The 27,172-nt window shown below is 39.3% G+C and overlaps 1 protein-coding gene across 17 annotated transcripts in view; it reads left to right on the top strand.

The window, feature by feature from the left end:
- Positions 1 to 27,172, top strand: part of VPS13B (vacuolar protein sorting 13 homolog B) — an 822,207-nt gene that overhangs the window by 564,746 nt on the left and 230,289 nt on the right. The window contains exon 34 of one of the 17 annotated variants that reach the window (XM_078353471.1): positions 22,262 to 22,360. The exons of the other annotated variants lie outside the window; for them this stretch is intronic. Coding sequence (XP_078209597.1) covers positions 22,262 to 22,348 — 87 coding nt within the window. The 3' untranslated portion in view covers positions 22,349 to 22,360. The remainder of the gene's footprint in view (positions 1 to 22,261; positions 22,361 to 27,172) is intronic. 17 annotated transcript variants of the gene reach the window in all.

Genomic DNA, 27,172 nt, shown 5'->3' with positions numbered 1-27,172 from the left:
GAATTATGATTTTTTTAAGTAAAACCTCATTTGCAAAGAAACAAAAAATTACTTTAGCCAACATAACATATACAGTACTTAGTTCATGTTTCTAAAATATTTCTAAAGTAATGGTTATTTCTATCCAATGTAAGGTTTCCATTTCCCCAGACTTTTTGCTATTATTTATTGTGTTTGACTTCTCTACAAGTATCTAAAGAATAAAGAACTACATAAAGCACTATATTCAACTGTCTATAAAGCATGACAAATGTGCATTTTAAAAAATGTTGTACTCAAGCTGGTCAGAACAGCAAAACTCCCTTTGCTCCAGCTACATCTCCATCTCAGTCTGTTTCAAGATTTGTTTTGGTTAAAGCATATGAAGAAAATACAGCCTCACATAGATATGTAGGTAGAAGAGAGGGTATTTAATAACCTTAAAGATAATCATGGATAGTCTTCCTTGTAATGCATTAAAACTCAACAAGTGGTAGTATATTTTTTAAATCTACTTTTTTTTTTTATGAGACAGGGTCTCACTTCGTTGCCCAGGCTGGAGTGCAGTGACATGACTGTGGCTCACAGCAACTAGGATCACCCACCTCAGCCTCCCTAGTAGCTGGGACCACAGGCACATGCCATCATGCCCAGCTAATTTTCTTTTGTAATTTTTTTGTAGTGACAGGGCCTTACTCTCTTGCCCAGGCTAGTCTTGAACTCCTGGGCTCAAGTGATCCTCCTGCCTTGCCCTCCCAAAGTGCTAGAATTATGGGCATAAGTCACCGCATCTGGCCTATCCACATTTTTTAGTGTATTTGTTAAACAACTGTGTTGAAATATAATTTACACATTCTACAGTGCATGCATATAAAATGTATATTGTATGACCTTTATTATGTTCAAAGTTACATAATCATCAGCACAATTTTAGAATAATTTTAACAGCACGTTCAATTTTATAGTTTTTTTTTTTTTGAGACGGAGTCTTGTTCTGGAGTACAGTGGCATGATCTTGGCTCACTGCAACCTCTGCCGCCCAGGTTCATGCAGTTCCTCTGCCTCAGCCTCCTGAGTAGCTGGAACTAGAGGTGCGTACAACCACGCCTGGCTAATTTTTTGTATTTTAGTCGAGACGGAGTTTCACCATGTTAGCCAGGATGGTCTTGATCTCCTGACCTCGTGATCTGCCTGCCTAGGCCTCCCAAATGCTGGGATTACAGGCATGAGCCACCGCGCCTTGCCTTATAATATTTTTCACGCCAAAAGAAAGCCTCATAACTACTCCCAATTTCCCCATCTTCTCCACTGCTAGGCAACTACTAACGTACCTTTTTTTTCTATCTATTTGCCTACTCTGGACATTTCATATAAATGGAGTCATATAATATAGGGTCCGGTCCTTTGTGACTGGCTTCATTCACGTAGTGTAATGTCCGTATTATTTTTCTTTGTTTTAGCCTGTATCAATATTTACTTTTATTGTTGGGTAATATTTTATAGTATAGATATATACCTTAGGTTTTTTTTTAAATACATTTATTAGGTGATGGACTTTTATGTTGCTTCCACTTTGTGGCTATTGTGAATTGTGTTGTTATGAATATTCATGTACATGTTTTTGTGTAGACATGTGATTTCATTTGTCTTAGGAATGTACTTAGGTATAAAATTGCTAGATCACATGGTAGGTCCTTGTTTAACCATGGTAGTTTCTTAAAGGTTAGTTGCAAAGTTAAATCTGAAACCATGACAACAGACTTTCCTTATTCTGTTATGTTGTAGTTCATTGGTTTGTCTTGACTTAGAATGAGTCTTTCACCCATGCATGATTTGGTAGCATTATATATTAGTCATTTAGAAGATGTTTGTTTAGTTAGTTATGCAGATCTTCCAAAAGTTTGTACATTTTATTATATAAATATCAACGTTCACATTTGAATTACACTGATTTGATCAGAACAATCTAAATATTGGGAAGTTTTGTCAGGTTCACAGTGACACTTTTTATTTTTCAAAAATGCGAATTTTTGCTTGAAAGTTTGAATTTTATCATTGGCAACAAACGCTGTAAGTTTTCCTTGAAGTAACAGGCCCACTTTGTTCATCATACAGAAAATATTTGTGAAGTACCCAATTTGGAGGAACCGTAGTTTTGTCAGTTACTCAAATGAAATGATTTTCCATAGAGAAATCAGTTAGTATAGCCTGCAGTTTGATTGCACATCTGCTTTCCTCAAGGCAGCTATTGTTTTATGGTATGCAGCAAAAACGTCTTATATGTACTCTCTATTTCATTGAACTGAATGTTAAAAAGATGTTTATTCATGGGTCAGGATTTAATAAAATGAATAATTCTTGCTGTTTCATCAAGAACATCCTTAAATGAAACTGGTACTTGGTTTGCTTTTTACTTCAAGTGTATGGTTGGAAGGAGTCAGCAAGAAATAGCTCTTTTCGTGCTACTGCCTGGATTCATGCTAAGGCCCTTAGTATTGCTGTTGCATGATCAGTGCACATGTCAACATGGTGAAAAACACAAGCGATGCTTTAGTATTATTATGAAATTGGTTTTGATGTTAAAGATTCCTTGATAGGGTCTTGGGACCTCAGGGGACCCCTGGACCATGCTTTGACAAATGCTCTCACACACTCAACTTTCTGTCCCTGTTTTTCTTTCTATAAAAATAGTATTTCCAAAATGTTAAGATTAGTGAAAAATCATTTGTCATTTTGAGTGGAAACCAATATATTTTTTGTTATCTTAGAATATGCTGTTGCTTTGATCATATTTCTCCTGTTTGATTCCTCAAGGATCTAGAACCAGAAATACCATTTGACCCAGAAATCCCATTACTGGATATATACCCAAAGGATTATAAATCATTCTTCTATTAAGACACATGCACACATGTTTATTGCAGCACTATTCCTAATACCAAAGACATGGAACCAATCCAAATACCCATCAATGATAGACTGAATAAAGAAAACGTGGCACATATACACCATGGAATACTATTTAGCCATAAAAAAAGATGAGTTCATGTCCTTTGCAGGGACATGGATGAAGCTGGAAACCATCCTTCTCAGCAAACTAACACAGTAACAGAAAAACAAACACCCAGGTTCTCACTCATAGTGGGGGTTGAACAATGAGAACATATGGACACAGGGAGGAAAACCAAACCTGAATGTTCTCACTCATAAGTGGGAGTTGAACAATGAGAACGCATGGACATAGGGAGGGGAACATCACACACCAGAGCCTATGAGAGGGTAGAAGACTAGGGGAGGGATAGCATTTGGAGAAATACCTAAAGTGGGTGACGGGTTGATGGGTGCAGCAAACTACTATGGTACATGTATACCTATGTAACAAACCTGCACATTCTGTATGCGTATCCCAGAACTTAAAGTGTAGTAATTAAAAAAATTCATAATCTAAAGAAATTCAGAAAATAACATTAAAATGAGGAAACAGTCGATGTTACTTTTTACTTATTTATCTAATGTTGAGTAGTAAATTTGCTTGTTCTAAGCTGAAAGCCAAGCCTTTATAGGCTCCTTTACTAGAAAATCTATGTGAAATATTATGATAACTTAGAAAAAGTCCAAAGTGTAGGCTCAATTTGTCTGTCACAGTCAATAATCTTCAAATAATCTTCTAGTCTTCAAAAATTGTTATAGAAAAAGTGTTAGAGTTGAGAAATTGGATATGAATTATGCTGACATTCTAACATTCTCAAGTTAAATTCCCCTAAGCAATGTTCTCTGGGAAATGAATTCATTGGAACAACTTAAAGAAATATTTTAAGAATGAGATATGCCTTTAGTTATAAAACATCTTACTGCTGTAAACATACGTAAGACTTTTCCAGTAGGTTGAATGAATTAGTTATATAAAAATCTGTAAATAAACTTCCTATAGAAAATATAATAGACATAAAATATATGTAGATATTGTATTTAGCTGGTTGAAATCTGATTCATTTTTGTCAGTGCTTTGTGATATAGTTTGGCAGGAATTTTGGAAGACTTTTTTTAAATTTTTTATTGCATTTTAGGTTTTGGGGTACATGTGCAGAACATGCAAGACAGTTGCGTAGGTACACACATGGCAGTGTGTTTTGCTTCCTTTCTCCCCTTCACCCACATTTGGCATTTCTCCCCAGGCTATCCCTCCCCTACTCCCCCTCCCACTGGTCCTCCCCTTTTCCCTCCAATAGACCCCAGTGTTTAGTACTCCCCTGTCTGTGTCCATGTGTTCTCATTTTTCATCACACGCCTATGAGTGAGAATATGCGGTGTTTCATTTTCTGTTCTTGTGTCAGTTTGCTGAGAATGATGTTCTCCAGATTCATCCATGTCCCTGCAAATGACACAAACTCATCATTTCTGATTGCTGCATAATATTCCATGGTGTATATGTGCCACATTTTCCCAATCCAGTCTATTATCAATGGGCATTTGGGTTGATTCCAGGTCTTTGCTATTGTAAACAGTGCTGCAATGAACATTCGTGTGCATGTGTCCTTATAGTAGAACAATTTATATTCCTTTGGATATATACCCAGTAATGGGATTGCTGGGTCAAATGGAATTTCTATTTGTAAGGCCTTGAGGAATCGCCACACTGTCTTCCACAATGGTTGAACTAATTTACACTCCCACCAGCAGTGTAAAAGTGTTCCTTTTTCTCCACATCCTCTCCAGCATCTGTTGTCTCCAGATTTTTTAATGATCGCCATTCTAACTGGCGTGAGATGGTATCTCAATGTGGTTTTGATTTGCATCTCTCTAATGACCAGTGATGATGAGCATTTTTTCATATGATTGTTGGCCTCATATAGGTCTTCTTTCGTAAAGTGTCTGTTCATATCCTTTGCCCACTTTTGAATGGGCTTGTTTGTTTTTTTCCTGTAAATCTGTTTGAGTTCTTTGTAAATTCTGGATATCAGCCCTTTGTCAGGTGGGTAAACTGCAAGCATTTTTTCCCATTCTGTTGGTTGCCGATTCACTCTAGTAACTGTTTCTTTTGCCGTGCAGAAGCTGGAGTTTCATTAGGTCCCATTTGTCTATTTTGGCCTTTGTTGCCAATGCTTTTAGTGTTTTGTTCATGAAGTCCTTGCTTACTCCTATGTCTTGGATAGTTTTGCCTAGATTTCCTTCTAGGGTTTTTATGGTGCCAGGTCTTCTGTTTAAGTCTTTAATCCATCTGGAGTTAATTTTAGTGTAAGGTGTCAGGAAGGGGTCCAGTTTCTGCTTTCTGCACATGGCTAGCCAGTTTTCCCAACACCATTTGTTAAACAGGGAATTCTTTCCCCATTGCTTGTTTTTGTCAGGTTTATCAAAAATTGTATGGTTGTAGATATGTTGTGTTGCCTCCGATGCCTCTGTTTTGTTCTATTGGTCTATATTTCTGTTTTGATACCAGTACCATGCTGTTTTGATTACTGTAGCCTTGTAGTATAGTTTGAAATCCGGTAGTGTGATGCCCCCCTCTGTGTTCTTTTTGCTTAGAATTGACTTGGCTATGCGGGCTCTCTTTTGGTTCCATATGAAGTTCATGGTGGTTTTTTCCAGTTCTGTGAAGAAAGTCAATGGTGGCTTGATGGGGATAGTGTTGATTCTGTTAATTACTTTGGGCAGTATAGCCATTTTCACGATATTAATTCTTCCTAACCATGAACATGGAATGTTTCTCCATCTGTTTGTGTCCTCTCTTATTTCCTTGAGCACTGGTTTGTAGTTCTCCTTGAAGAGGTCTTTACATTCCTTGTTAGTTGTATTCCAAGGTATTTTATTCTCTTTGTAGCAATTGTGAATGGCAGTTTGTTCTTGATTTTGCTCCCTTTAAGTCTGTTATTGGTGTATAGGAATGCTTGTGATTTTTGCACATTGATTTTATATCCTGAGACTTTGCTGAAGTTGCTTATCAGTTTCAGGAGTTTTTGAGCTGAGGCAATGGGGTCTTCTAGGTATACTATCATGTCATCTGCAAATAGAGACAATTTGGCTTTCACCTTTTCTATTTGAATACCCTTTATTTCTTTTTCTTGCCTGATTGCTCTGGCTAGACCTTCCAGTACTATATTGAATAGGAGTGGAGACAGAGGGCATCCTTGTCTAGTGCTGGAATTCAAAGGAATGCTTCTAGTTTTTGCCCATTCAGTATGATATTTGCTGTTGGTTTGTCATAAATAGCTTTTATTACTTTGAGATATGTTCCATCGATACCGAGTTTATTGAGGGTTTTTAGCATAAAGGGCTGCTGAATTTTGCCAAATACCTTCTCTGCATCAATTGAGATAATCGTGTGGTTTTTGTTTTTGGTTGTGTTTATGTGGTGAATTACGTTGATAGACTTGCGTATGTTGAACCAGCCTTGCATCCCCGAGATGAATCCTACTTGATCATGATGAATAAGTTTTTTGATTTGCTGTTGCAATCGGCTTGCCAATATTTTATTGAAGATTTTTGCATCTATGTTCATCATGGATATTGGCCTGAGGTTTTGTTTTCTTGTTGGGTCTCTGCCGGGTTTTGGTATCAGGATGATATTGGTCTCATAAAATGATTTGGGAAGGATTCCCTCTTTTTGGATTATTTGGAATAGTTTCAGAAGGAATGGTACCAGCTCCTCTTTGTGTGTCTGGTAGAATTCGGCTGTGAACCCGTCTGGACCTGGGCTTTTTTTGAGTGGTAGGCTCTTAATTGCTGCCTCGACTTCTGACTTTGTTATTGGTCTATTCATAGTTTCAGCTTCCTCCTGGTTTAGGCTTGGGAGGACACAGGAGTCCAGGAATTTATCCATTTCTTCCAGGTTTACTAGTTTATGTGCATAGAGTTGTTTGTAATATTCTCTGATGATGGTTTGAATTTCTGTGGAATCTGTGGTGATTTCCCCTTTATCATTTTTTATTGCATCTACTTGGTTGTTCTCTCTTTTCTTTTCAATCAATCTGGCTAGTGGTCTATCTATTTTTGTTGATCTTTTAAAAAACCAGCTCTTGGATTTATTGATTTTTTGAAGGGTTTTTCGTGTCTCAATCTCATTCAGTTCAGCTCTGATCTTAGTTATTTCTTGTCTTCTGCTGGGTTTTGAGTTTTTTTTATCTTGCTCCTCTAGCTCTTTCAATTTTGGTGATAGGGTATCAATTTTGGATCTCTCCATTCTCCTCATATGGGCACTTATTGCTAAATACTTTCCTCTAGAGACTGCTCTAAATGTGTGAGATTCTGGCATGTTGTGTCTTCGTTCTTATTGGTTTTGAAGAACTTCTTTATTTCTCCCTTCATTTCATTGTTTATCCAGTCAACATTCAAGAGCCAGTTGTTCAGTTTCCATGAAGCTGTGCAGTTCTGGGTTCGTTTCTGAATTCTGTGCAAACTTGATTGCACTATGGTCTGAGAGACTGTTTGTTATTATTTCAGTTGTTTTGCATTTGTTGAGCAGTGCTTTACTTCCAATTATGTGGTCAATTTTAGAGTAGGTGTGATGTGGTGCTGAGAAGAATGTATATTCTGTGGATTTGGGGTGGAGAGTTCTGTAAATGTCTATCAGGTTTGCTTGCTCCAGGTCTGAGTTCAAGTCCTGGATATCCTTGTTGATTTTCTGTCTGGTTGATCTGTCTAATATTTACAGTGGAGTGTTAAAGTCTCCCACTATTATTGTGTGGGAGTCTATGTCTTTTTGTAGGTCATTAAGAACTTGCCTTATGTATCTGGGTGCTCCTGTATTGGGTTCATATATGTTTAGGATCGTTAGCTCTTCTTGTATCAGTGCTTTTACCATTATGTAGTGGCCTTCTTTGTCTCTTTTGATATTTGTTGCTTTAAAGTCGATTATATCAGAGATGAGAATTGCAACTCCTGCTTTTTTTTGCCCTCCATTTGCTTGGTAAATCTTCCTCCATCGCTTTATTTTGAGCCTTTGTGTATCCTTGCATGTGAGATGGGTTTCCTGGATACAGCACACTGATGAGTTTTGGATTTTTATCCAATTTGCCAGTCTGTGTCTTTTGATTGGTGCATTTAGTCCATTTACATTTAGGGTTAATATTGTTATGTGTGAATTTGATTCTGCCATTTTGATGCTAGCTGGCTGTTTTGCCCATTAGTTGTTGTAGATTCTTCATTGTGTTGATGCTCTTTAGCATTTAGTGTGATTTTGGAATGCCTGGTACTGGTTGTTCCTTTCTATGTGTGGTGCCTCTTTCAGGAGCTCTTGTAAAGCAGGCCTGGTGGTGACAAAATCTCTGAGTACTTGCTTGTTTGCAAAGGATTTTATTTTTTCTTCACTTCTGATGCTCAGTTTGGCTGGATATGAAATTCTGGGTTGAAAGTTCTTTTCTTTAAGGATGTTGAATATTGGCCTCCCCTCTCTTCTGGCTTGTAGTGTTTCTGCCGAGAGATCTGCTGTGAGTCTGATGGGCTTCCCTTTGAGGGTGACCCGACCTTTCTCTCTGGCTGCCCTTAGTATTTTCTCCTTTATTTCCACCTTGTTGAATCTGACGATTATGTGCCTTGGGGATGCTCTTCTTGCGGAATATCTTTGTGGTGTTCTCTGTATTTCCTGCATTTGATGTTGGCCTGTCTTGCTAGGTGGGGGAAATTTTCCTGGATAATGTCCTGAAGAGTATTTTCCAGCTTGGATTCATTCTCTTCGTCCCCTTCTGGTACACCTATCAAACATAGGTTAGGTCTCTTGACATAGTCTCAGATTTTTTGGAGACTTTGTTCATTCCTTTTTGCGCTTTTTTCTCTGATCTTGGTTTCTCATTTTATTTCACTGAGTTGATCTTCGACTTCTGATATTCTTTCTTCTGCTTGGTCAATTCGGCTATTGAAACTTGTGCATGCTTCGCGAAGTTCTCGTATTGTGTTTTTCAGCTCCTTTAATTCATTCATATTCCTCTCTAAGTTATCCATTTTTGTTATTTCCTCAAATCTTTTTTCATATCTTTTTTCAAGGTTCTTAGTTTCTTTGCATTGATTTAAAACATGTTCTTTTAGCTCACAAAAGTTTCTCATTATTTACCTTCTAAAGTCTAATTCCGTCATTTCGTCACAGTCATTCTCCGTCCAGCTTTGTTCCCTTGCAGGTGAGGAGTTTTGGTCCTTTCTAGGAGGTGAGATGTTCTGGTTTCAGGTGTTTTCCTCCTTTTTGCTCTGGTTTCTTCCCATCTTTGTGGATTTATCCACCTGGCATCTGTGTAGTTGCTGACTTTTCGATTGGGTCTCTGAATGGACACCCAGATTGTTGATGATGAAGTATTTCTGTTACTTGGTTTTCCTTCTACCAGTCTAGCCCCTTCACTGTACGACCGCTGAGGTCCACTCCAGGCCCTGCTTGTCTGGGGTTCACCTATAGCAGCTGCGGAACAGCGAGGGATGCTACCAGTTTCTTTTTCTGCTATCTTTGTCCCTGAATGATGCCTGCCAAATGTCAATCTTTCGGATATAGAGAGGTCAGGGAGCTGCTTGAGGAGACAGTCTGTACTTTATAGGAGCTCAATTGCTGAGCTGTGAGCTCTGTTGTTCATTCAGGGCTGTTAGGCTGCTATGTTTAATTCTGCTGCAACAGAACTCATTTAAAAAACCCTTTTTTTCTCAGATGCTCTGTCTGGGGGGGTTGGGGCTTTATTTTTGAGTGTCCATTGTGCTGTCCTGCCCAGCTAGGAGGCAGTCTACTCACTATTTGCCTGCCGAGGCTCTGCCCTGCTGGTGTGAGGTTCGCCCTGTTGCTGCAGGCTCTGCCCTTCTGCTGCAGTCTCTGCCCTGCTCTCACGGGCTACGTCCTGCTGCGGAGTATCTCTGTTGTAGCGGGTTGCCTCGGCAATGGCAGGCTGCGTCAGCAATGGGCGTGTACCTCAGTAGGGGCGGGTTGCCTCAGCGGACACCCCTCCCCCACGGAGCTGCGCTCTCAGGGAACCTCTCCACCGGGAGTGTTTGGAATCGCCGTTTTGTTTGTCGCACTGCACTACCCCAAACGCTGTGTTCCTGGAATCTCCTGGGCTGGCTCACTGTCCAAGTCCCGTTCAGTCTCAAGTTCAGCCCTCTCAAGTCTCAGGTTGCCGGTTCAACAGGGCACCCAGACCAGTGCGCTTTGGGCGCAGCACTGTGTAGCACCGCTGCGCTAAGGCGTGGGCCGCCACCGCACCGGCTGCTGGCTATACCAGCCAAAACCTCTGCCTGGCGTCCCGCATCTCTTTTATACCTGGGAATTTCCCCGTTCTGTGGGCAACAAAGATCCGTCTGGAAATGTGGCCCTGACTCACCCTCTCTGTGCATGCACTGAGAGCTTCAATCCTGGGTTATTCTCACAGCGCCATCTTGAGTCCTCCCCCACGGAAGACTTTTAAAGTATATATTTATACTTTTCTACTTTAAAATAATCACATTATTATTAATAGATAATATTTATTGACTGCTTACCATGTGACAAGTACTATCTCTTCTGTTCTGTGTATTATCTCATTTAATTCTCAAATAGCTATGTGAAGACTATTCTTACTGGGAGCAAATAAACCAAGAAAAAACCCAAAGCTTTGGATGTGGTAATCATTGACATACTTATTTGTTATAGGAGTAATTTCACTACCCTGAAACAGCGTTTTTTACACTCTAAACAGTCTTCTGTTTGATAATAAGGATTGTTCTGGGGTAAATGTTTTGCTTTTTTCTCTCTTTAACACTAGTAAAATGGACTGGAAAGTCTCTTAGCCTTTATATAAACTTTAAAACATTTTTTTTCTGGAAATGCTGTTCTCATAGACTGGGTTTGGTTGAATTTTTCTTTAAAGAAATATAGATAATCCAAAAAGAGAATCCTTCCCAAATCATTTTATGAGACCAACATCATCCTGATACCAAAACTTGGCAGAGACTCAACAAGCAAAGAGAACTGCAGGCCAATATCCATGACGAACATAGATGCATAATCTTCAATAAAATCCTAGCAAGCCGATTGCAACAGCATATCAAAAAGCTTATCCACCATGATCAAGTAGGTTTCATCTTGGGGATGCAAGGCTAGTTCAATATACGCAAGTCTATAAACATAATTCACCACATAAACAGAACCAAAGACAAAAACCACATGATTATCTCAATTGACGCAGAGAAGGCCTTTGACAAAATTCAACACATCTTTGTGCTAAAAACCCTCAATAAACTAGATATTGATGAAAAGTATCTCAAAATAATAAAAGGTATTTACAACAAACCAACAGCTGATATGATACTGAATGAGCAAAACCTGGAAGCATTCCATTTGAAATCTGGCACTAGACAAGGATGCCCTCTCTCACCACTCCTATTCAATATAGTACTGGAAGTTCTAGCTAGAGCAATCAGGAAAGAAAAAGAAGTAAAGGGTATTCCAGTAGGAAAGGAGGAAGTCAAATTGTCTCTATTTGCAGACAGCATGATTGTATATCTAGAAGACCCCATCGTCTCAGCCCAAAGTCTCCTGAAACTGATAAGCAACTTCAGCAAAGTCTCAGAATACAAAAATTAATGTGCAAAAATCACAAGCATTCCTATACACCAATAACAGACTTAAAGAGAGCCAAATCAAGAACGAACTGCCATTCACAATTGCTACAAAGATCATAAAATACCTAGGAATACAACTAACAAGGAATGTAAAGGACCTCTTCAAGGAGACCACAAACCAGTGTTCAACGAAATAAGAGAGGACACAAACAGATGGAGAAACATTCCATGTTCATGGTTAGGAAGAATCAATATCGAGAAAATGGCCATACTGCCCAAAGTAATTTACAGATTCAACTCTATTCCCATCAGGCTACCAATGTCCTCCTTCACAGAACTGGAAAAAAACCACCTTAAACTTTATATGGAACCAAAAGAGACCCCACATAGCCAAGTCAATTCTAAGCAAAAAGAAAAAAGTGGGAGGCATCACACTACCTGACTTCAAACTATACTACAAGGCTACAGTAATCAAAACAGCATGGGACTGGTACCAAAACAGAGATATAGACCAATGAAACACAACAGAGGCCTCAGAGGCAACACAACATATCTACAGCCATCTGATCTTTGACAAACCTAACAAAAACAAGCAATGGGGAAAGGATTCCCTGTTTAATAAATGGTGTTGGGAAAACTGGCTAGCCATGTGCAGAAAGCAGAAACTGGACCCCTTCCTGACACCTTACACTAAAATTAACTCCAGATGGATTAAAGACTTAAACATAAGACCTAACACCATAAAAACCCTAGAAAAAAATCTAGGCAAAACCATTCAGCACATAGGCGTGGGCAAGGACTTCATGACCAAAACACCACAAAAGCCACAATAGACAAATGGAACCTAATCAAACTTCACAGCTTCTGAATGGCAAAAGAAACAGTCATTAGAGTGAATCGGCAACCAACAGAATGGGAAAAAATGTTTGCAGTTTACCCATCTGACAAAGGGCTGATATCCAGAATTTACAAAAAACGAAACAGATTTACAATAAAAAAACAAACAAGCCCATTCAAAAGCGGGCGAAGGATATGAACAGACACTTTACAAAAGAAGACATACATGAGGCCAACAAACATATGAAAAAATGCTCCTTATCTCTGGTCATTAGAGAAATGCAAATCAAAACTACCTTGAGATACCATCTCACGCCAGTTAGAATGGCATTAAAAATTTGGAGACAACAGATGCTGGAGAGGATGTGGAGAAATAGGAACACTTTTACACTGTTGGTGTTAGTGTAAATTAGTTCAACCATTGTGGAAGACAGTGTGGCGATCCCTCAAGGACCTAGAAATAGAAATTCCATTTGATCCAGCAATCCCATTACTGGGTATATATCCAAAGGATTATAAATCGTTGTACTATAAGGACACATGCACACGAATGTTCATTGCAGCACAGTTTACAATAGCAAAGACCTGGAACCAACCCAAATGCCCATCGATGATAGACTGGACTGGGAAAATGTGGCACATATGAAATTTATGCAGCCATCAAAAACGATGAGTTTGTATTCTTTATAGGGACATGGATGAACCTGGAAACCATCATTCTCAGCAAACTGACACAAGAACAGAAAATCAAACACCTCATATTCTCACTCATAGGTGGGTGTTGAACAATGGGAACACATGGACACAGGGGAGCACCACACACTGGGGTCTATTGGGGGGAAATAGGGGAGGGATGGCAGTGGGTGGGGATTTGGGGAGAGATAGCATGGGGAGAAATGCTAGATATAGGTGAAGGGGAGGAAGGCAGCAAATCACACTTCCACATGTGTAGCTATGCAACAGTCTTGCATATTCTTCACATGTACCCCAAAACCTATAATGCAATTTTTAAAAAAGTAATACCATTTATAATACCCACACATAAAATTAAATACCCAGGAATTCAACAAGTGAAAGTTCTCTATAATTAAAACTATAGAACACTGATGAAAGAAATTGAACAGGACACCAAAAAGGGAAATATATTCCATATTCATGGATTGGAAAAATCAAGATTGTTAAAATGTTCATATTACCCAAAGCAATCTACAGATTCAATGCGATCCCTATCAAAATACCCATGACATTCTTCACAGTAATAGAAAAAACAATCTGAAAATTTATATGGAACCAGGAAAGACCCAGAATAGCCAAAACTATATGAAAGAAACAAACAAAAAATCAAACTGTAGAAATCACATTACCTGACTCAAAATTATGTTACAGAGCTATAGTAACCAAAACAGTGTGGTACTGGCATAAAAATCAACACATAGACCAATGGAACAGAATAGAGAACCCAGAAACAAATTAAAAAAAAAAAAAAGAAATATAGGTAAAGGATAATATGTGAGATCCAAAAATTTTAGGACTCTGAGGACTAAAAATGATAAAGATAGTGATGATCTTTGTTGTATACTTGTTAGCTAAGTATGGTAAATACTATCTGAGTATTAGCTCTCTCTATAATGCCGTAAAATATAGATACTATTCTTATTCCCACTTTTCAAAAGGTGGACTGAGGTATAGAGAAATTTAAGTTATTTTCCAAATGTCCTATTATTGGTAAGAGATGCAGCCATGATTTCAACCCAGATTATATGTCTAATGTACTGCTGTGCTTCTGCCGTTAGACTAGCAATCTGGATTCCTAATCCTGGCTTACAGATTGTGTTCTTGTGCAACTTGCCTAAACTCTTTAAACTTCACTCTCCTCATCTATCAAATAAGAGTAGTGGTGCTTAACTTTTCTTAATATTTTGAGCATCACAGTTCCCTGGGGAGCATGTTGTGAGGATAAAAAGAAAGTGAAGTATTCAGCCCATTTCTGCTAAAGTACTCAGTAAATGGAAATATCTATGGCGGTGAAATAGAGTCTCTCTTATTGAATGATTTCCAGCCATGTGTTCCTTACAACTGTGCCACAATATTAAATATTCTGCTGACTCTCTGCCTTCTATTTTAAGCCAGTCTATTATACACAGCAGCCAGAGTAATTATCCTAAAGTTTATTTAGTGTCATATCAATCCTTTGTTCAAAAACCTTCGTTGCTTCCCTTTGCCTGCGGAACTAAATAAGAACTCAGACTGCTACTGAAGCCTCCAATTCCTTTCCTGCTTTATCCTTTCTCACAGAAAGCTGTGTAAGCTCTTATTTGGAGTGGGAATACAGTTGTTTGGAAATGTTTTAGAATGTCAGTATTACTGAAGTTCTACACTCAGCATTTAGAGAATTAGGACCAGGAAAGCTCCAAATTATTCTGTGAGTGTGATAGTCTCACACATGAATTGTCTCACACAAATATGGATCACACAAATATGGATAGTCAGCTTGTTCCACCTTCTACTCTGAACCTCTTCCCTATTTTCTTACTCTCATTCCTTTACTCTTGCTATTCTGTGTCAGTTGTCTTCTTATCTAGCCTACAAGGCCAAGCTTAAATGATCATTTTTATTTTTGGATCATCACAGTTTCTTTTTTTTTTTAAATTTTATTATTTTTTTAATTTTTTATTGGATTTTCAGTTTTGGGGTACATGAGTAGAGCATGCAAGACAGTTGCGTAGGTACACACATGGCAGTGTGCTTTGCTTCGCTTCTCCCCTTCACCCACATTTGGCATTTCTCCCCAGGCTATCCCTCCCCACCTCCCCCTCCCACTGGACATCCCCTTTTCCCCCCAATAGACCCCAGTGTTTAGTACTCCCCTTTTTGTGTCCATGTGTTCTCATTTTTCATCACCCGCCTATGAGTGAGAATGTGTGGTGTTTCATTTTCTGTTCTTGTGTCAGTTTGCTGATGATGATGTTCTCCAGATTCATCCATGTCCCTACTAACGACACAAACTCATCATTTCTGATTGCTGCATAATATATATCAGCCCTTTGTCAGATGGGTAAACTGCAAAAATTTTTTCCCATTCTGTTGGTTGCCGATTCACTCTAGTGACTGTTTCTTTTGCCGTGCAGAAGCTGTGGAGTTTCATTAGGTCCCATTTGTCTATTTTGGCTTTTGTTGCCAATGCTTTTGGTGTTTTGTTCATGAAGTCCTTGCCTACTCCTATGTCCTGGATAGTTTTTCCTAGATTTCCTTCTACGGTTTTTATCGTGCTTTCTGCACATGGCTAGCCAGTTTTCCCAACACCATTTGTTAAACAGGGAATCCTTTCCTTATTGCTGGTTTTTGTCAGGTTTATCAAAGATAAGTTGTAGATATGTTGTGTTGCCTCCGGTGTCTCTGTTTTGTTCCATTGGTCTATATCTCTGTTTTGATACCAGTACCATGCTGCTTTGATTACTGTAGCCTTGTAGTATAGTTTGAAATCCGGTAGTGTGATGCCCCCCGCTGTGTTCTTTTTGCTTAGAATTGACTTGGCTATGCAGGCTCTCTTTTGGTTCCATATGAAGTTCATGGTGGTTTTTTCCAGTTCTGTGAAGAAAGTCAATGGTAGCTTGATGGGGATAGCGTTGATTCTGTAAATTACTTTGGGCAGTATAGCCATTTGCACAATATTAATTCTTCCTAACCATGAACATGGAATGTTTCTCCATCTGTTGTGTTGGGTTTTGTATTTTTTTTGGGGGGGGGTGGGGAAGGGGAGGAAGGCAGGAAGGAAGGGAACAAGGACAGTAGGGACAAAGGAAGGGATGAAGGAAGGAAGGAAGGGAGGAAGCGGGGAGGGAGGGAGGGAGGGAGGGATGGGAAGAAAGGAAATCAAGCAATGAAAGAGACATTGCCAACCTGGATCTAGAGGTTTACAAGTTGATTTCTTTTTTTTTGAGAGAAGGAAGGAAAAAAAATAATAAGTAAAGGAGAGGAAGAAAGAGGAAGAGAAAGAGGGAGAGTAAATGGAAATATTGCTTTATTTTGAAAAAAATTGGGTATTAATAATGGCCAATCAATGTTTCATTTAAACTAATGGGTAGGTGTGATGTGGTATTGACAAGAATGTATATTTTGTGTATTTGAAGTGGGGAGCTCTATAAATATTTATTAAGTTTACTTGTTCTGTATCTGAGTTCGAGTCCTTGATATCCTTATTAATTCTCTGTCTTATTGAATCTAAGTCTCCTATCTGAGTGTTAGGATCGTTAGCTCTTGTTGTTGCATTGATCCTTTTACCACTATATCTTTGTTGCTTTAAAATCTATTTTATCCGATACAAGAATTGCAACTCCTGCTTTTTATTTATTTATTATTTATTTTTGCTCTCCATTTGGTTGGTAAATCTTTCTCCATCCCTTTGTTTTGAGTCTTTGTGTATCCTTGCATGTGAAACAGGTCTGGATGTAACATGCCATTGGGTTTTGGCTGTGTCTTTTGATTGGGAATTTAGTCAATTTAAATTTAGGGTTACTGTCATTTGATGTTGACTGGCTGTTTTATCCATTTGTTGGTGTAAATCCTTCTTTATGTTGGTGCTCTTTACTTTTTGGTTTATTTTTCGAAAGTCTAATACTGGTTGTTTCTTTCTGTGTGTAATGCTTCTTTCAGAAGCTTTTGTAAAGCAGGCCTGGTGGTAATAAAATCTCTGAGTTCTTGCTTGTTCATAAAAGATTTTATTTTTCCTTCAGTTGTGAAGCTTAGTTTGGCTGGATATGAAATTCTGGGCTGAAGGTTCTGTTCTTTGAGGATGTTGAATATTGGCCCCCACTCTCTTCTGGCCTGTAGAGTTTCTGCCGAGAGATCTGCTGTAAGTCTGATAGGCTTACCTTTGTGGGTAACATGACCTTTCTCTCTGGCTGCCCTTAGTATTTTCTCCTTCGTTTCATCCTTAGTGAATCTAACGATTATGTGGCTTGGGGTTGCTCTTCTTGAGGAATATCTTTGTAGTGTTCTCTGTATTACCTGGGGTTGAATGTTGACCTGCTTTGCTAGTTTAGGAAAATTTTCCTGAATAATATTCTGAAGGGTATTTTCCAGCTTGGATTCATTCTCTCCGTTGCATTCAGGTACACCTATCAAACGTAAATTTGGTCTTTTCACATAATCGCACATTTCTTGGAGACTTTGCTCATTCCTTTTTATCCTTTTTTCTCTAATCTTTTCTTCACGTTTTATTTCATTAAGTTGGACTTTGACCTCTGATATCCCTTCTTCTGCTTGAACAATTCGAGTGTTTAAACCTGTGCATATTTCTCAGAGTTCATGTATTGTATTCTTCAGTTCCATTAATTCACTCATACTCCTCTCTAAGTTGTCTGTTCCCAATAGGATTTCCTCAAACCTTTTTTCAAAGTTCCTAGTTTCTTTACGTTGGGCTACAACATGTTCTTTTAACTCACCGAAGTTTGTTATTATCCATTCCTTGAAGAGTGATTCTGTCATCAGGAGGCACTCCTTCTCCATCAAGCCTTGTTCCATTGTTGATGTGGAACTGTGATCATCTTTAGAGGGAGAGGCGTTCTGACTTTGAGTATTCTCAGCTTTTTTACGCTGGTTTCTTCCCGTCATTGTAAATTTATCCTCCTGTCATCTTTGAAATTACCAACTTTCAGATTAGGTCTCTTGAATGGACGTCCAGGTTGTTAGTTCCCAGGGCCAGAGCAGCGGCGTTAAGACTCGGGTTTTGGATTTTTATCCAATTTGCCAGTCTGTGTCTTTTGATTGGTGCATTTAGTCCATTTATATTTAGGGTTAATATTGTTATGTGTGAATTTGATACTGCCATTTTGATGCTAAGTGGCTGTTTTGCCTGTTAGTTGTTGTAGATTCTTCATTATGTTGATGCTCTTTAGCATTTAGTGTGATTTTGGAATGGCTGGTACTGGTTGTTCCTTTCTATGTGTAGTGCCTCTTTTAGGAGCTCTTGTAAAGCAGGCCTGGTGGTGACAAAATCTCTGAGTACTTGCTTGTTCACAAAGGATTTTATTTTTTCTTCACTTATGAAGCTCAGTTTGGCTGGATATGAAATTCTGGGTTGAAAGTTCTTTTCTTTAAGGATGTTGAATATTGGCCCCCACTCTCTTCTGGCTTGTAGTGTTTCTGCCGAGAGATCTGCTGTGAGTCTCATGGGCTTCCCTTTGTGGGTGACCCGACCTTTCTCTCTGTCTGCCTTTAGTATTTTCTCCTTTATTTCAGCCTTGTTGAATCTGACAATTATGTGCCTTGGGGTTGCTCTTCTTGCGGAATATCTTTGTGGTGTTCTCTGTATTTCCTGTATTTGAGTGTTGGCCTGTCTTGCTAGGTGGGGGAAGTTTTCCTGGATGATGTCCTGAAGAGTATTTTCCAGCTTGGATTCATTCTCTTCGTCCTCTTCTGGTACACCTATCAAACGTAGGTTAGGTCTTTTCACATAGTCCCACATTTCTTGGAGACTTTGTTCATTCCTTTTTGCTCTTTTTTCTCTAATCTTCGTTTCTCGTTTTATTTCATTGAGTTGGTCTTCGACTTCAGATATTCTTTCTTCTGCTTGGTCAATTCGGCTATTGAAACTTGTGCATGCTTCGCGAAGTTCTCGTATTGTGTTTTTCAGCTCCTTTAATTCATTCATATTCCTCTCTAAGTTATCCATTCTTGTTATCATTTCCTCATATCTTTTTTCAAGTTCCTTAGTTTCTTTGCATTGATTTAATACATGTTCTTTTAGCTCACAAAAGTTTCTCATTATCCACCTTCTGAAGTCTAATTCCGTCATTCCGTCACAGTCATTCTCCATCCAGCTTTGTTCCCTTGCTGGTGAGGAGTTTTGGTCCTTTCTAGGAGGCGAGGTGTTCTGGTTTCGGGTGTTTTCCTCCTTTTTTCGGTGGTTTCTTCTCATCTTTGTGGGTTTATCCGCTTGTCATCTGCGTAGTTGCTGACTTTTCAATTGGGTCTCTGAGTGGATACCCAGATTGTTGATGATGAAGTATTTCTGTTACTTGGTTTTCCTTCTACCAGTCTAGCCCCTTCGCTGTATGACTGCTGAGGTCCACTCCAGGCCCTGCTTGTCTGGGGTGCACCTCTAGCAGCTGTGGCACAGTGAGGGATGCTACCAGTTTCTTTTTCTGGTATCTTTGTCCCAGAATGATGCCTGCCAAATGTCAGTCTTTTGGATATAGAGAGGTCAGGGAGCTGCTTGAGGAGACAGTCTGTACTTTATAGGAGCTCAATTGCTGAGCTGTGATCTCTGTTGTTCATTCAGGGCTGTTAGGCTGCTATGTTTGATTCTGCTGCAACAGAGCTCATTAAAAAAACCCTTTTTTTCTCATATGCTCTGTGTTGGGGGGTTTGGGCTATATTTTTGGATGTTCGTTGAGGTGTCCTGCCCAGCTAGGAGGCAGACTAGCCACTGTTTGCCTGCCGAGGCTCCGCCCTGCTGTTGTGAGGCTCGCCCTGTTAGGGCAGGCTCTGCTGTTCTGCTGTGGTCTCCGCCACACCCTGAGGCGGAGTCTCTCTGTTGTAGCGGGTTGCCTCGGCAATGGCAGGCTGCATCAGCAGTGGGCGTGTATCTCAGTAGGGACGGGTTGCCTCGGCAACGGCTGGCTTCCTCAGCAGTGGACGTGTATCTCAGTTGGGGCGGGTTGCCTCAGTAATCATGGACGCCCCTCCCCAACAGAGCATCTCAGATCGACTGCACGGGGATCACTTGAAATCGTGGTCTTGTTCGTCCCACTGGGCTAGCCCAAACGCTCTGTCCCTGCAATCCCCCGGGCGGGCCCACTGTCCAAGTCTCTCTCAGTCTCAAGTCCAGGCCTCTCAAGTCTCAGGTTGCCGGCTCAACAGGGCACCCGGACAAGCACACCCTGTGGGGAGCGATGGGCAGGGCCGGCCGCTACCACCCCAGCTGCCGGCTTCACCAGGTAAAGGCACTGCCAGGCGTCCAGCGTCTCCCCTATACTTGGGAATCTCCCCGTTCCATGGGCAACAAAGATCAGTCTGGAAATGCAGCTCCGACTCACCTCTCCGAGGACTCAAGAGAGCTCCAATCCTGGGTTGTTCTCACAGCGCCATCTCTCCCAATCCCCACAGTTTCTATGCAAAACCACCCTTGTATCTTTTTTTAAAAATCTCTTAGATAGCTTTACCCTTTGCACCTGTTTATAATTATTTTTCATGAATAAGACAATTTACTACCCTGAAATCTTTTTTAAAGACAAGCTGAAAGTCTAATACATCTTTGATGTCTCAAAATGTGACGATGTTTTTATACCTTTTAGGTATTTCTGGAGGGTAGAGAGCCTGTTTTACATTCTTTGGGCATAAATGCTCTGCATTATGTATCTCAGCATTGCTGGTGCCTTACATAATACCAGGCCAGTGATCAATGATAAATTCATGTTTTCTAAATCAATTCCTCTTAGTAGACTGAAAGTTTCTTAAGGCAGTTAAAAAAATATTTATTATTTGGTTGTTTATTTATCTACATTTTTATTTTCCTATCTATCCATTCACCTATTCCCTTGCTTCATTCAAAAAGACTATGAAAGAACTGGCAAGAGCAGCGTCTATACTTCCCTGTGTATGTGAAACAATAGATAGCACAATTTCTTTTATGTACCAGGTGCTTAATGTGTTTTGTTATGTGGACTTGTTAGTAGCCTGGAGCATAAAGGAAAGGTGAAAATGTTTTCATGTCTTCATATTGTTCAGTGGTAAATTATCATAGATGTCCAAGCACCTCAGGACCTGAATGACAGGTTATATAAATGTAAAATTGAGTAAATATGGTTTATTTTAACTAAAATAAACCATAAATATATATATACTCTGAACAGATCATTTTAAAAGAAAATGTCTTGCTATGTTGCCCAGGCTGCAGTGCAGTGGCTCATCACAGGTGCAGTCCCACTACTGCTCAGCACAGGAGTTTTGACCTGCTCCGTTTCCAACCTGGGCTGGTCATTTCTCCTTAGGCAACCTGGTGGTCTCCTGGTTTCAGAGGGTCACTATTGATGCTGAACTTAGTGTGGACACCCAACTGACATAGCGCACTGCAGCCCAGAACTCCTGGCCTCAAGCAATCCTCCTGCCTTAGCTTCCTGGGTAGCTACACTACAGACACACACCATAGGAGCCTCTTAGTACTTACCTAATTTACAGCCCTCAGTTAAATAAACAAAAAGAAATAAAATGACAAATTCAAAGGCGAATGAAGATTTACCATCAGAAATTACTTGTGGATTATGTAGGCTACTGTGATTTCATTAGAGAAAAATAACTCCCTAAAAAAGTTTTTATTTTAAATTATAATTTTTTTTGAGACGGAGATTCACTCTTGTTGCCCAGGCTGGAGTGCAATGGCACAATCTTGGCTCATTGCAACCTCCACCTCCCAGGGTTCAAGCCTCCACAAGTAGCTGGGATTACAGGCATGTGCCACCACGCTCAGCTAATTTTTTATTTTTAGTACAGCAGGGTTTCTCCATGTTGGTCAGACTGGTCTTTAACTTCAGACCTCAGGTTGCCTTGGGCTCCCAAGGTGCTGAGGTTGCAGGCGTTGGTCAGGCTGGTCTTTTATCTCCTGACTCTGCTCACCTTAGCCTCCCAAAGTGCTGGGGTTGCAGCCGTGAACCACCACACCTGGCCTAAATTATAATTATTTTTAAAGTGTTTCAGTATAAGAAGGAAGTCTAGGATGATTTTAACCTAAAATTGTAAAGAGCTGATATTACAATTTTATGAGATTTAGCCTTAATCCAAGTCATTTAAAAATAGTCCTGTGTTATTTAATCTCCATTGTCCTCACCTGCTATAGATAATTTTCTTGTCCCCCATGGGTTATCTGGGGTTTTTTTTGTTTTTTTATTTTATTTTATTTTATTTTTGTTTTTGTTTTGAGACTGAGTTATGCTCTGTCACCCAGGCTGGAATGCAGTGGCGCAGTCTTGGCTCACTGCAAACTCTGCCTCCCAGAATTCAGGAGATTCTTCTGCTTCAGCCTCTCAAGTAGCTGGGATGACAGGTATGTGCCACCACGCCCAGTTAATTCTGTATTTTTAGTAGAGACGAGGGTTCACCATATTGGCCAGGCTGATCTCGAACTCCAGACCTCGTGATCCGCCCGCACTGACCTCCCAAAATGCTGGGATTACAGGCATAAGCCACTCTGAGGTTATCTGTTAAGAGTCTGACTGTTTTGACCCTAGCACTTTAGAATCAGCCCAGTTGACTTTTTTAGTAATGTGTAACATAGCCCACTCTTCACTGCTTAATTCCTTTGTCATGCTAACTCCTATAACTTTACCAGGGCTTTTTCCCCCTTTCATTTTAGTGATTGTCTTGTTATGTATGGAATTCACTATAATAGAATCTCACCTATGTAAGATAAGTCATTTTGTCTAGAAAGGTCTTGGAAAGGAATGGACAGAAAGACTGAAGAAACCCCAAGAATGCTTCTTGGAAGTCTTTCGCCAGTTTGAGATTCCTTAAAGGACTCTTATCTACATTCATTCATTCCTTTTTTTTTTCTTTCTTTTTAACAGCATCTCACTCAGTTGCCCAGGAGCCTAGAGTGCAGTGGCGTGATCTCAGCTCACTGCAACCTCTGCCTCCTGGGTTCAAGTGATTCTCCTGTCTCAGCCTCCCAAGTAGCTGGGACTACAGGTGCTTGCCACCGTGCCCAGCTAATTTTTTTGCATTTTTTGCCATGTTGGTCAGGCTGGTCTTGAACATTCATTCTTTTTTGTAAGATGGTAGCTATATCAATGAATGAATGAGCAAAAACAATTAAGTCACATGCAAAATTTTTGCAAGGCAAGAGACAATATTAGTAGCTGCCAACATTTGTATAGCACTTTACAATCCATGACATTTTTCACTTACATCATTTAATGTAATCTCACACCATCCCTGTAAAGTAGGTATTTTCTCCAATTTATATTGTCAGTAAGACCCGAAGAGGTTAGGGTCTCGTAACAGGAAAGGGTAAGAACCAAGGTTTGGCCTCCAGCTCTTCTGACACTGATTACAGAGCTATTTTATTCTTGAATCTAGGGGACAAGAAGTTGTAAGCATATTTATTTTTGGTAAGTGGAAGGCAAGAAGGAACTTTCCTTAATGCTTAATTAGTGGACTAGAATTTCCAAGTACCCCAGTGAGAGAAGTAGTATCCTGTTATGGATATAGGTATTTTATGTGAGATATGCAACATGATTTTAGATTGTATGCCTAAAAAACAAAAGCACAAAGATTTGTTTTTAATCTACATATAATTTTATGATGAGGAGAATTAACTGACATTGTAATATAAGGATTATGGCATTTCACCATATGAGGTTAGCATGTTCAGAATGGAGATGCTGATCTTTCCCTTTTTCCAAACCTGGTGCATCCATAGTCTTTCTCACATCGGTCATTGGCAACAACACTTTTCCAGTTCCTAAGGCCAAATATGAGTTTATACTCACCTCCTGTTTCTTTCTTAGATGTTGTATCTAATCTGTCAGGAGATCTTCTTGGCTAACTTCAAAATACATCCATAATTTGACTTTTTATCACTACCTTCACTGTCTGTCTCTGGTCCAAGCTACCAACGTCTCTCACCTAGATTACTAAGGTAGCCTCATAATTCATCTCCTTTTTGTACCCTATTCTCAACACAGGATCCCACAGTGATCTTTTTAAAACATAAGTTAAGTGATTCTGTTGTCCCCTCAAAAGCTTTCTTCAGGGAGTCTGGCTTCTCTTAGAGAAAGGCCAGTCTTGACAGTGATGGCCTTCAAGGCCTTATGAGATCTAGCCCCTCCGTCATTCTCTAACCTCCCCTCCTACTGTACTCTCCATCACACTGAACTTCTTGCTGTTCCTTGAGCATGTCTTTTGTGATTCCTGCCACCAGACCTTTGCAAAGGTGCTTTCCCAGCAGCTTGAGTCTTTACTCAGTGTCTCCTTCTTAATGAGGCCTACCATGACTTTCCTATTTAAAATTGCAACCTTCCCTTAGAACCCTTCCCGATTTCCTTTACTCTGCTCTTGTCTTTCTCATACCATTTATGATCTACTAACATACTACATATTATTTACTTAGTTATTATATTTGTGACATTTCCCTACCCTCTCATAATATAGGCTCCTTGAGGAGAGTTTTTTGTTGTTGTTTGCTTATTTTTACTGATATATCCCCAATGCCTTCAAATTACTGGGCACATAGTAGGAGCTCACTACTAATTCGTTAAATAAGTAAATGATGGATATAATTAATGAACACCTCTAAGCAAAGAAGTTACAGTTTTATTGAGGAGGTACTATTTTCTGGTTCTGGCAGCAGTTGACCAATACAAAGCCCTATGTGGTAGAACTACAGATAGAGGTGGTAGAAGGGGGAGATAATTGCAGCCACTGGAAAGGGTGTATTCAGTCACTTCTTGGCCTTCTGGCTGAGATCAAGTGCAGAAAAAAAATGCAAGTTTCACTGGCTTTAGTAGGTTAGTTTGCCTACATTGCTTATATACATTCCCTCAGTTTTTTGAAAATCAGATACTCTCCACGTGCAGAGATAACGGGACTCATTTATCATTATCAGGACATGCACTTGTTCTTTTGCAACAGTAATTTGAAAGGGGCTCACATTTGCAAGGTTGTTAGAGTTAGAGTTGAAGGCTGTGTCCATGAAACTTCATTTTTTTTCCTGTGTGAACCCAATTTAACTGACCCAATAGCAAATGAACTAAGTTGCCTATACAGAGATTGGAAAATGGTGGGTTATATATGTCAGTTGGTGGCCAGTACAGGGGGTTAGATTTTTCTAATGCCTAGTTCTTTCGGTTTAAAGTACGATTTTTTTCTTTTAATGTAGTAAGAACATTTTCCCATATAAAAATACTGGATTCCTTGGAATGGAAACAGCAGTAGGTCTTTGTAACTAGGTAGGTTTTAGCACTGGATTGTTTAGTTTGTAAAAATATTTGACTTAGACTGAGCTTGTGGCCTGATGATGTTTAGAAGAGTGCCAAAGTGTAACTCATAGAAGATGCCAGTAAAAATCGTACTTGGAAGAGGTGAATAATGGTTGCGTCATTTTCCTGGTAGGTGTAACCAGAGCTAAAAATGCATCGCTGCTATTTGTAAAATGTGTTTCTAAGGATAAAGTCAGCTGCTATTCTGTGAACTACATTATGAAAATGAAATGTATGCCATTGCCTTGAGTCTCTGTCCCGCTGTCTTCACAGTGTTCAGGAAGCTTTATTTCATCATTGTGTTTTATTGCAGTAACATTTCTTCCCACTTTTAATGAACATTTTTATTCCAGTGAAAACCTTGAACATATCAGGTTTTTCATTGTGATTTAACTTTGATGTCAAGCAAATTCATGTTAACAAACAAGTTTTTGAAAGTGTTTTAAAACTTCAGTTCCTAAAATATACTCTTTTAAATAAAGTTAAAAGACCAGTATGGCATGAAAAAAAAAATAAGCACATTTGATCAAAATAAAATGAAGTTTTCGAATAACATGCAGTAATCAGGTCAACACAACAGATCGGATTTATAGATTAATAAAGTATGTATAAAAGACTTTCCCTTTTGTAAAATATCAAAGGGGAATAGAAAAGCAGTGGAGAAAATGTTAAAAACAAAATTGGCCCTTCAAAAAGATCAGCAACCCAGCACTTTGGGAGGCTGAGGTGGGAGGATTACTTGAGTCCAGGAGTTGAAGACCAGCCCGGGTAACATAGTGAGAACCTGTTTCTTATATATTGTTAATAATAATAAAGAATAGGCCAGGCACAATGGCTCACGCCTGTAATCCCAACACTTTGGGAAGCTGAGGTGGGAGGATTGCCTAAGTTCAAGAGTTCCAGACCAGCCTGGAACTCTACAAAAAATAAGCTAGGCATAGTGGTGCACACCTATAGTCTAGTCCCAGCTACCTTTGAGGCTGAGGTGGGAGGGTTGCCTGAGCCTGGGAAGTCGAGGCTGCAGTGAGCTATGATCACACCAGTGTACTCCAGCCTTGGCAATGAAATAAATCCCTTAAAAAAAAAGATCAGTGACATTGACAATTCTTAGCTAGTCTGATTATTAAAAAAAAAAAAGACTACATTACTGAAATCTGAAATAAAAGAAGTGACAGTAATATTGACTTTACAGAATAAACAAAATTAGAAGAAACCACATACTGTATACAAAAATTAATACAAAATGAATCAAGACCTAAATGTGAGAACCAGAATTATAAAACTCTTAGAAGAAAACATGGGAGTAATTTTTGTAATCTTAGATGGAATGAAAACATATAGCCAACACAGTAACTTTTACATGTGATAGCAGCATTTATAATAGCTAAAAGGCAGAAACAACCTGTATCCATCAACTGCTGAATAGATAAATAAAAAGTGTAGTGTACCATGCAATAGAATATTATTTGGCCATAAAAAAGGAATAAGGTACATGTTATAACATGGGTGAACCCTGTAAACATTGTGCAAAGGGAAAGAAGCTAGTCCTTAAAGAGTACATACTACATGGTTTCATTTATTTGAATTGTCTACAATAAGCAAGACCATAGAAACGAAAAGTAGATTTCTGGTTACCTCAGCCTCACAAGAAGTGGGGGAGGTGGAGTAGTAGGGGAAGTGCCTGCTAATGAATATGGGGCTTCTTTTGAGGGGGTGATAAAAAATGTTCTAAAATTGATTGTGGTGATGGTTGTATAACTCTAAATATACAAAAAAACATTTATCTACTTTAAATAGTTGAATTATTATATGAATTACCTTAAAGCATATATTGAAAAATTATATCAAGGGTAACAAGTTCGAAAGGATGCAGAGAAAAA

Source organism: Callithrix jacchus, chromosome 16 (assembly GCF_049354715.1).
Source record: "Callithrix jacchus isolate 240 chromosome 16, calJac240_pri, whole genome shotgun sequence".
NCBI classification, from domain to species: Eukaryota; Metazoa; Chordata; class Mammalia; order Primates; family Cebidae; genus Callithrix; species Callithrix jacchus.
This window is presented reverse-complemented; position numbering and strand designations above follow the sequence as displayed.